At 33.4% G+C, this 11,467-nt stretch overlaps 1 protein-coding gene across 1 annotated transcript in view; it reads left to right on the top strand.

Annotated features, from left to right (window-relative positions):
* Positions 1-820: 820 nt before the first annotated feature.
* The window catches only part of CAP (Cbl-associated protein), a 74,604-nt gene continuing 63,957 nt past the window's right edge, over positions 821-11,467 (top strand). Inside the window, 1 exon segment of the mRNA XM_089172998.1 lies at positions 821-1,662. Within this exon segment, the coding sequence (XP_089029124.1) occupies positions 1,567-1,662 (96 nt within the window). The 5' untranslated portion in view covers positions 821-1,566.

Raw genomic sequence — 11,467 nt, 5'->3', positions numbered from 1 at the left:
TTCTGATTCAAAATATCATGAGAGAATTCGTTTGGTGTGTGAATTCCATTCGTTGCTTTTATGATCGGTCGGTAATATTGGTGCTTATATGATTAACCGGTAATTTTGATTAGACAAAACTACAGCCACTTGTTCACGCGTGAAATGTTTCCGATAATAGTGATAACAACGAAAATATTTCACTACAAAAAAGAATTAATTTTTATGAAATAACAAATTTCTTTAAGTATCTGATTAAACATCCAACTGTTTTGATTTAACCCATGGAATCTCTTCGTTGTACAATTACTTAATCCAGTGTTATAAAGGATTAATGTAAATTACTGTTCTTTCTATTTTCTATATATAAAAATACATATACAATATATATATATATATATATATTATAATAAGACTGTATTTATTTTATAATAGTAATTAAAATCAATTAAATTATTCGTAAAGAATTAATTTGGATAATTTAAAGAAATACAATTTTCTTTTGATTTCTCTTTTAACAAGATAGAATACTCGAAATCCGGACAAGAGTAGACTGTCGGAGAGCTTTAGTTTTAGTATTATAAGGGAATGAAGAATAAGATGATGAATGAGGGAGGAAAGAGGGTGTATGAACGAGTTCCGTTGAGTTCCGCGAGGGTCGAGCGATCTCGATGGAGTGGATGTTGGTGATAAAGTGACGGAAAGGAATGGTGAGGTGTGTGTGGGGGGGGGGCGATACCCGTCTCCGGCGGATGGCGCGAGCGCGGTTCACGATTGACGGCTGCCGAGGACTACCGAGCTCTGTAAGCTGGTGGTGGGGGATTGGAGTCAGTGGTGGGGACTGCCGGGGGTGATACACGAAATTCGACGTTAGTCTAACGCGAGCCACGCCGAGATTCGGATGATAAGACTACCTGTCAAAGTGTCGGGCAAGATTTTTCCGTGTATTTAACGTTTTGTCACGTTATTGATAACGTTTAATAATCTCCTTCTTTCTCTCTCTCATTCTTTATCTTTTTATGAATATTCGATAACTTCGTTGATAATCTGTGAGATGTCACGCATGGAAAGTTAATGTATAGTGTAAATTAGCTGTCATTATTTAAGTTTAATACATGTGAGAGACGCAAAAAGCGCGTAATGAGTCTAGCGTGTATATGAGAGAGTGAGAGAGAGAGAGAGAGAGAGAGAGAGAGAGAGAGAGAATTATCCAGGGCGATACTAGCGAATTGCGCGGTGAATATCATGAACTACGAACTCTTGGAGAAACGAAGGTGTCACGATAGAAGAGTACAAGTTGAAACGACGACGAGGTGGAATCGAGAATCACGCGTACCGAGTTTTATCTTCTTCACTTTTTTATTATTCTCATCGATTGCCGTGTCATCGTTATTATCGCTGTCAATGTCGTGGTCATTATCGCGGCGGTACACGTGAAGAAATTAGTAAAAGTGCATCGAACGAACGGCGCGAAGTGTGCCGCGATTAAGAAGCGCGTGTCGTGTTTGCGTTGAAAGAAAATAAACGAGGGGGTGGAAGTAAAAGTGGTGGAGGAAAAGGTGGCGGTGGAGGAGGTGGAGGTGGAGGATGAGTGCCAGAGAAGTCATCCTCCTTGGCGGCTCCCCTTGGGGCTTCCGAATGCACGGAGGACGTGACCTGCACCAACCCTTACGAATCTCTAGGGTGAGTAGATTTAGAATTTTCTATAATTTTTTTATCCAAATGAAAATTGATTGATCAATTTTCTTTTTTTTTTTATAACTGCATCTCTTTTCTTTTCTTCATATTATTCGTATATATATAATCTTACTGTGTTTAATTTCATTCATCGGATCATCGATCTCTCAGAGTTGCCGTTATCAAAATGCCCGCGATTTTCATCAAAGAAATTTATAAATTATTCATCGCGATTCTTGTTAAATTTATCCATCAACGAACTAAAAAATATATCGTACGGAAAATGCTTTTTATTTTTTTTTTTATTTACGGACGACGTAGATCGCATTTTAAAGTAGTATACAAATTTACCTCTGAAAAGATTTCTTTCACGAACTTCGTCGTGTTTTCGTTATTCGAGAAATAAGTTGCATTTTAAAACACATATTTCCATTTTATCGTAAGATTATATAAACGTTTTTATTTTACGACTTTTCGTTTCTTGGAATGCAAACCGGATCACGTCGAGGAATTGTTACGAATAAAATGTTTGATAGTTTAATTGTTTTACAAGAAAGGTAATTCTTTTAATAACTTAAACGTAACATATTTAAATGCAACCTTTGTACGTTGTCACTGAAGTTAAGAGATATGCAAAAATGCATGTTACCTAAGAACCTATTAAGTCGACTAGTTGCTTGCATCGGTTATATATGCAATTATTGTTAGAACTATACATAGAGATTATCGTGTTCGTTGACAACTACCTTCGAACAACTTGATATCGGACCGATTTGTTTAGGTTAATAAAGGCTGATAGGATAGGAGCTTGGTCACATAGATAAGATAATCTATGTTCATCGAATATCGATTTATAAATATGCATTTCGATCATTAATTTAATCTTTATTAACTGTATTACCATTTATGTTTATTAAATGTACAAATTTGAACGATAACTTATATGTAATTTATTTGTTTAGACATTTTTCAAATATTTATCTCAAATATTTCTTTATATACAATTGTGATGAATTAGAATGGTTCGATGGATCGACGAATTGGTTCTATCAGTAAGATAAAGGTTTATGTTGGTCGAGTGCACATTTAGTTGAAAGCGAATATAGATCGAGTGATTTTAGTGCTAGGTCAGCATGCAAGCTCTCTAAATAGACTTTGGCTTGTTATTTCGTATAAGCGAAGTATAACAATTGCAATCTTCTAAGAGAAACTTATTGAACAAGTTCTTCTTATCGTTTATTTCTTCGATATACTAACCAAGGTTTTTTTTTTTTTTTTTTTTTTAAATTAATAGAATAAATCTATCTGAAAATAGATATTATTTTACAAAAATAGTTCATAGCAATAAATAGTACGGTAAATTCATAAACATATATATTGCATTATGCATTAGTTTAAAATAAGATTATTTCTTAGTAAGATATAAATAACTTCGACACGGTTTAATTTAGTGGCAACACTTGTAATATTATATTATTGTAGGACGAACGCCTCCATGCCAAACTTATTAAGCATTCGTGGAAGGGAATTGGTCCCTGGGTGGGCCCTGGATAGCTCAATTGGTTAAAAGAGCAGTCGCCTGGAAAGTGAAAGATCCCCGTGGTTCGAGTCCCCCGGTCCAGTCAGTCCAGCGTTCCAATTTTTTTCTTGAAGCTTACATTATTATTATTATTATTATTATTATTATTATTATTATTATTATTATTAATTGGCATTAGGAACTCGAAAGTTCATTGCCGCAAATACCAAATCCCGCCATTGTTTCCGTCTCTGAGCGTTATCCTTCCATTCGCGGTCTTCCTATCCTATTTCTTTCGGGTCCCTTCTAATAAGGTAATCCCCACCCGGAGATCCGAACGAGGGACTACTTTACCTCCGGAAAATTTGACCCTAGTAGAATCTATGACTATCTATAAAGTCTTTTTATGGAGTTGGGTAATCAGACCTACGACCAACACCCGAACAGAAGGGCCAATTCCAAGTCGGCTGTCCGTGACTGCTTATTCAATTTATTCGCAGTTAACTTCCGTTCCTATGCAGGACCAAAAGGCCCTTCCTCTATCCACAACCTGAGGACGCGTTCTGTCGTGGTGACTGAGACCCACCCACCCTGGGGACCACTACAAACTAGCTTTTCTTTTCCGAGACTAGCAGCTGGTTATGCTAACACAGATTGTATCAAAACTTTATTTGCAATAACTTCAATGAAAATATTCGTTGCAACGTATCAACGTTGAAATGATTTTATAATCAACAACTGCAACATTTTTTCTCGAGTTGTTTATAAATTGTACCACGTTCATCTTTCATGTTGATCATTCTTTATTTTAAATCAAGAAGGTAACGTTATCGCTAGTGAGTGGGCAATTGCAAGATAGCTCTCGAACGATCCGGTTTAATTGCATCCACCTGTCTCGTCGACTAGACCGCATAGTGTACCGTGGTTTAGAGAACCTAGTTATCGTCCTTGAGCTTGCAATCGACTCTCTAATAAGGTAGACTTAAGAAAGTATTACGCCGTATATTTTAATCCATTCGTTTCTTAGTCAAATGATTTTTTTTTCTACGTAATTACGAACTTTTGATTTATGATTATTTCATTTAAGATAAAATCAAAATAAATTATTCGGGCAGTCGAATAAATGATCAAATCTTGTTTCTTGGATTTAGTGACTCATGGCCAATTAATTTTAATTTCACGTGTATCGTGGTACTCTAACTTCTCTATCTTTCTTTTCCTTTCTTTTTTTCTTTTTTCTTTCGTGTATTCTCCTATCAAGGATGTAGCCTTGGTAAAAATTTAGTCAAGAAAGAAAGGAAGAACGATCATCGTTGAATTAAAGTTTTTAATCTCGCCAACGGTAACGTTTCTTCTCTCTATGAGGATAAAAGATGACTCGAGAAAGAGAAGAAAAGATGAGAGAATAAAATTAAAAAAAAAAAAAAAGGGATAAAATATATACGCGTATAAGAAGGAAACGTTATGGTGACGCAAACGTGTTCTGGGACAATTCCAAAAGAAATTTATGCCCTCGAAAAGAAACTCACGACGTGGTGGTAAATGACAAGAACAATACTTTCAAAATCAAAGTAAAAAAAAAAAAAAAAAAACCATAACTATTATAACATTTTTCAAAAGACTTTCCATTTTATTTTTCCATTTTTTAATATTTTATTTTCTGACTAAAGGAGCAAAATCTCGGTGCGGTTTTCCCCGCTTGAGATCTTGTTCTGTGTTAGGTTCGCCAATGATCGTGATGTAAGGAGAAGGGAGTGTGTCACAATGAAGGCCTTTCACGTACTTGATTTATCACAATGAATACCCGGCATTGTATCTTTTCGTAGGCTGTAAAAAAAAAAATATATATATATATATAAATATCATAGTTTGTTATATCAGTTTACCCCTTTTTCCTTCTTTCTTTCGAACGCGATTAGAATTTTTCAATTTAATTAATCGTCTCTTATAAGTTCATAGATTACCTAATTAAAGTATATAATTCTGTCTTCTATCATTAATAGATCGAAATAGTTATTTGAAAATTTTGCTGATTATTTCACGAATTAACAGATATTACAAACTAACGTTACATATATACATACATATGTGTTACATTGGTATGTGCATTCGAGTAAACAAATATGTCGTCAATGTATCTTTCGTTAAAGAGGGATTATGTTCGAGAGAACGAATACGACGAGCACATAGGGTGGATCGTGCAAGAGAGGAATCGGAAAAGCAAATACGCAAACCTAAACCTTCCCCCTTGTTCCCTTTCCTTCCCTTGCCCATTCCATAGTTAGGTACTGCAATATCAGCCGGTTCGCTATGGACCGTTGAAATTGGAACACGTTTCTGCGGTTCCGCATGCAGCTTTGCAGACGGTATACATATACATATATATATATATATAAACTGATATTTCTTCTTCGTGATTCGTTCGGGACCAAAATTTACCAACGCGTAAAAAAATGTATACATTGAGTCAAACGGTGATTATGAATTTTCGTGAAAAAATAACATACGAATTTGATATACAATTATTTATATAAAAATATAAAAATATATTTATTTAGCATACATTTTTTAGTTACCAGAAGCAACTTGTCTTATTTTTTCGAATTGAGAACTTGTCTACTGTGTAATATGTTATGTATTATATGTTAATATAACGTAAAATATATTTTGAAAGTGGTAACAATATTATAATAATAATATTTACAAAATTACAACCCCTACATTTATCCTACACCTGATATTCTGCATTCGTCTCATTCTCTCAAAACTTAGCTTTCCGAAGGTTTTACTTTTAACACGTGTGATCTGCTCACATGATATTTTTTTTTTTTTTTTAATAGTCGAAGTTCGTCAACCTTGAATAATAAAAATGATTTCGAACGATCAATTTATTTAGATTGGCATTTAAATTGAATTCATTTCATTATCGGTAATGGGAATTACCTTTGATCTTTGTAACCTGACGTCATTTCAGATAGTCTCATCAGAAATATAATAGCGATGACCACATCAGTAGTTTTTTTTTTTTCTGGCTATTGTAAAGTTTCCTATAGGGATATACAGTAGGTAACGGTGTGCCGACATCCTTTGGCAATGTTTCATTCTGTTCTCGTAATTGTCAGCAAAGCTATTCATTACTAGTATCGTCGTAAACTATGAACTTGGCATAATTGGGAAAGCGATGTATCTAAGTATTGAATGGCCTAGAAAACGCTCGTTAATCTGAGCTAATATGCAGCTATTGATTCATACTATGTCCTTACTTAGATATATATATATGCATACGCATCAGAGAATAACTTTACGTAATTCGCATAATATGCGTCAAGTATTTCATCGTTAAATCTTTTCATTTGTAACTAACACAGGTAACCCAATTTAACGTATTTATGAATATAATATTGAAACATTGAATATTTTATATATCATTATAATAATTGTAATATAATACGTTCAATTGACAATTAAGTAATATCGACATTTTTATTAATTTATACATAAATAAAATAACATTACTATAATGATTATAATATTTGAAATAATTATTCAATATAGAATGCAATTGCATATTTAAAATGAGATAGCTGCAATGAAATATTTGACGCACGAATGAAACATCATCAATATGTTATTATGTAATTATTATATTCATGTAATTATCGTGTCGCGATATAAACGTAAAAGAATTTGCAATCAGCTGAGAGAACGAACGGGAAATGGCTCGTTGCACACATACGGAGGAGGAAGTCGAAACACCTCGACATTGACATCACGTTTCAAGGCTACACGTAGGCCGTAACAGAGAAACACGCATAAAAAAGCATCTGGTGATGTAACTCGGTTACAAGTATGTAATCTAAGACCACCTTTGGTGCCTTTGTAATTAGTGCACAGTTACGTGACACTTTGAAAAGGTCAAACTCCTCGTATGGAAGGAGAAGTGGGTGGGTGGGTGGTTGGGTTTTTGGCTGACTTGACTTGACTCAATAAGAAAACATATTTTTTGATGAAAATAATCTCACAATTTTACGATTATGATTGTAATCTACATTGCTAATGAGAATTATTTTTAAATTATACGCAAAAGTGTTAATACATCGTCGTAGATAACATGAATTATTCATCAGAATTGTATTCGTGTTCTTCCTTGTTTTTTTTTTTTAAATATTTTTTTAGAAGTTTATCTAGTATGCTTGCATTGAACTGAAAAATGAAACAGATTATGGCAACTGATTCAAGAAATATGATTACTATTGAAAATCATCGACTGTTATATTCGCTTCGACGATTATCAACACGACCTTTCACTTCACTGGTGAAAGTACATCTGTTTTTTTTTTCTTTTTTTTTTTTTGTATTAAAACGTACGTAATAAAAAACGTCGTATTGGTAAAGATTTTCAAATGAAATCTTTCTAATATTAGAAGAAAACTATACAGAATACTTTAAACGAGTTTAACCGATATTATGAAAAGTGAATTGAAAACATGTCTCGCTGTTCGTGTATAAAAGAATTCGAAGTACGCTTATCAAATATTCCGTATCGTGTTTTAAATACAGTTTTAAATAGATTTCGTATAAAACATTTCGTGAAATTCAATGTATAACGTTGATATCGTCATCGTCATCGTCATCGTCATCAAATACAGTTAATTGACGTGTGAATCGGCATGTAAGCTAATCTCATTCGACAAAAGTAGAATTCGATCTGAAATGATACGATGTAGTAATGAGAATTAATTATTATTCATGTGGTACGTTTTATTAGCAAGTACGTTGAACCATTTTGTATCGTAAATTTGTACCGGATAATAATAAACATTTATCGCGTAATTTCTAATTACCTTTACATGATAGTATACATACGTTTTAACAAATGTATATATGTATATACGATTGAATCGATATCGAAACATTATCGATAATTACACATACCATATATAACATTATTTTACTTTAATATACATTCAAATATATTATATTAACATGAATAATAATTAAAACACATTTTCTTTTTTTCTTTTTTTTTTCATTCTGACTTACATTAGAACCACTTTCATAATTATGGGCACACATATGATAACCGTAGTTTCATTATTAACCGTACCTATGATAAATTTTTGTTAAAATACTTTTTCGAGTTTGATTATATATAAAAAGATAATTTTGTTGCGTGTTTTTTGCCGGACGATACGTAAAGAACGTTTTTAAAACGCAGGTCTCACGACAGTTTGATATATCGCGAACGTAAATCGCGGGAAAGATAAAAAAAAAAAGAAGGCGGGTGTTCCGTGGATCCGCTTTTGCGAGAGACCTTGGGTGAAAAAAGAAAAAACAGAGAAATAGTAAAATAGTAGAAGAAGAAAAGGTGTAGATGGTAGAGTAGTGTAGGTGAAATAGTCCCCCTCTCTCTCTCTTTAATAGTAAGAGGTGAAAGAAATCGATCGTCGGCGCCTGCAGCAGGAAGACTCGCGCAACGTAGCTGTGAGTCGAATATCGGGCTGCATAACTGTAGGCGTGACTTTAAGCTCTGGAATTGCTCCAACTACGAATTCTCGTCGTCAATGCGTCTACCGATTTACTAAAGGAATACGAATTGTGGCTATTAAGTTCGAAAGAAAAAGCTATTCGCCTATTGTCAGAACACATTTTGTGCGCATCCTTGTTTTTGTTTTTTTTTTTTTATTCGATTCATGGATAACATCATTAAGATCGTATTAATTTTTCAATAATTTCGTCTAACTTTGAATACGCGTATTTTGATATTTTGCATTTGATTTTATTTGAAGAAATGAACTAACACATAAGACGGAAGACTATTAATAACGTTTTTGATGAGACCGCTCGTGCGACGATTACGTCTCGACTGCAGTTAGGTTGCATTCTGTGTGCATTCAGGGAGAGGCAAGCACTCTTTAGTTCATTGGTCATTCGATAAGTCAGTGACTCAGAGAGCCCCGACCCTGTGCATTCCCTCGACTCTGAGTTAGACCCCCTTTCAAACTAACGCTCACTTACGCCCGCATAACACAGAACCCATAGCTATATCTTCTCGTCTCTTGTACTTATGTTAGCGTCATAGAACGAACGAACGAACGAACCCAACGAACGAACCAACGAACGAACGAACGAACGAGACATTCCTCAAGATCGTATCCTTTTCTTTATGGAACCCACTAATACTTTTATTCAATAGATCAACTTTAATAATCTTCTATTAAAATCTTTCCAACGTTTCAAAGTATCAAATCATTGTGAACATTTGAATGAACCCTTTATCGAAATTTATTTTTGTTGTATTTTATTTGATTTTTTTTTTTACGTTTATAAGTAAATCGTAGATTTAATTCGTATAATAATCGACTTATGGTGTCTTTTAATAGCAAAAGAGAAACTCTCACGGAGAGAAAGTCTTCGTGATTATTTGGAAAGTCATCATTTTCGTTGAGTTTATAATTGCAATGCTAAAAATTATTACTTTTTAATTTTATTTTAATATTTTTGTTGTTGTTTGTATATGTAATAGAATCTTTCTCATAATCGATACGAATTAAAATGGAAAGGTGGGGAAAGTAAAGTAAAGTAAACCGGATGAAGTATATCTAAATGAAAGGAATTTCTAAAAAGAAAGAAAAAAGAAAACAGTTCAAATGAGATAGGTTGAAATTATTGAAAGGAGGATTATATTCGTACGGCACTGAGGGTCCCATATGCTTTCCCTGTGTAGAGCAAGCGGTTGCTGGCTCTGTTGTTCCTTGGGGCCAGTCGTAGCGATTGCTTACTCGGGTACGATCGTTCCGGGGGGACTTATCATCTTCAATGCGACATTTGAAAAACACTGAGAAATTTCACGCGTTGTTTGTTTGTTTGTTTGTTTTTTTTTTTCTATTAAATAAATTCGATGAAGTAAGAGGATAAACGATTTAATGTGATAATATGTAATTAATAATCGTTCGACGATAAATTTTTTCATTGAAAAAACACGTTGCATTTGAAGTTTGTGTTAAAAGTTAGATTAAATCGATGACAAGATAAGAATCGATAAGCAAGAGTATCGAACAATGTCGTATTATTTTACTTAAGTTTATTCGATTGATACGTTCAAATGTGCGAGCTCTCTGATGGGAATCGATGTGAAATTCAATTTGCGTTGTGGAATTTACAAATAAAATCAATTCGTAATGGTGATTCGTGTTCAATAAACGCGCGCATTGTTTTCATTAATTCATTCGTTTGATTTCAAAGACAACGTTGTTGTTGTTGTTGTTGTTGTTATGTCAGTGTTTTTAAATTATTCGTGGTGGTATTATTAATAGATAAACAACAAAACTGTATAGAATCAATGAGAATTTTGAAAGAAATGCCATCATTTTTGATATAATAATGACATTTTGATTGGATTCATATCATCATGGTTCATACGAGTTATGCACATTGGGCTTGTTTGCCAAGCACTTACAGAAATAAGGTTGGTAATAGACAAATAATTATATTTTGTCATATCATAGTTCAGTATTTACGTATTAACGCCACTGTAGCAAAAATTCCGCTAATACGCCAATAAAGAGCAATCTTGTTGTTTGTATACAGCAATCGTTAGGGTTTCGTCAGGGTTGCTTTAGGGTTTCGTCAAGGTTCAATAAATAATGAATAAAATAGCTTATTGTATCAAACGGATAAGCTTAAGAGATTAATCTTTGCTTCTTACCACACTTGGTCCAAAGGACCTAGACGACCTTTTTTACAACTTGAGTCATTTTTCTCAATTGTTCAACTTTGATCATTTTTTTCAACATATTTAAATTTAATTTAAAGCTATAAAATCTATATAGTCTTTTGAAGTAAGTATTAAAGAAGTCTGAAAAAAATGTTGAAGTAAATCTATGTAATAATTTCTTTTTTATAACAATTTTTCTCCCCGGGTGTGGTAAGCGTGTTACTCCAGGAAGAGTGGTAAGCAAAGGTGAAATTGATAAAAAAAGAAACAAAAAATTGATATTTCGTTTTCTCAATTAAATGAATTCATCGAAAAGATATAAAAATATTCGAGACGTGTATTTAAAAGTTGGATATTGATCTTTAGAAAGAGAGAGAGAGAGAGAGGGATTAAGAAATTTTAATGAATCTTATGTAAAGTGTTTCGATGGTTTCGACATCAAAGGGATTGGATCCGCCGTCGTAAACACATTTCAAGGATAAACAAAAAAAAAAAAAAGAGTAAAAAAGGATAATAGAGAGGCGCCGCTTTCATTTTGGATTTTTACCCTTTAAGTAATTTTCCGACAACAGCCG

This window comes from Polistes dominula, unplaced genomic scaffold (assembly GCF_049000335.1).
Source record: "Polistes dominula isolate Pdom_NZ unplaced genomic scaffold, Pdom_raw_medaka contig_22, whole genome shotgun sequence".
Taxonomy (NCBI): Eukaryota; Metazoa; Arthropoda; class Insecta; order Hymenoptera; family Vespidae; genus Polistes; species Polistes dominula.
This window is presented reverse-complemented; position numbering and strand designations above follow the sequence as displayed.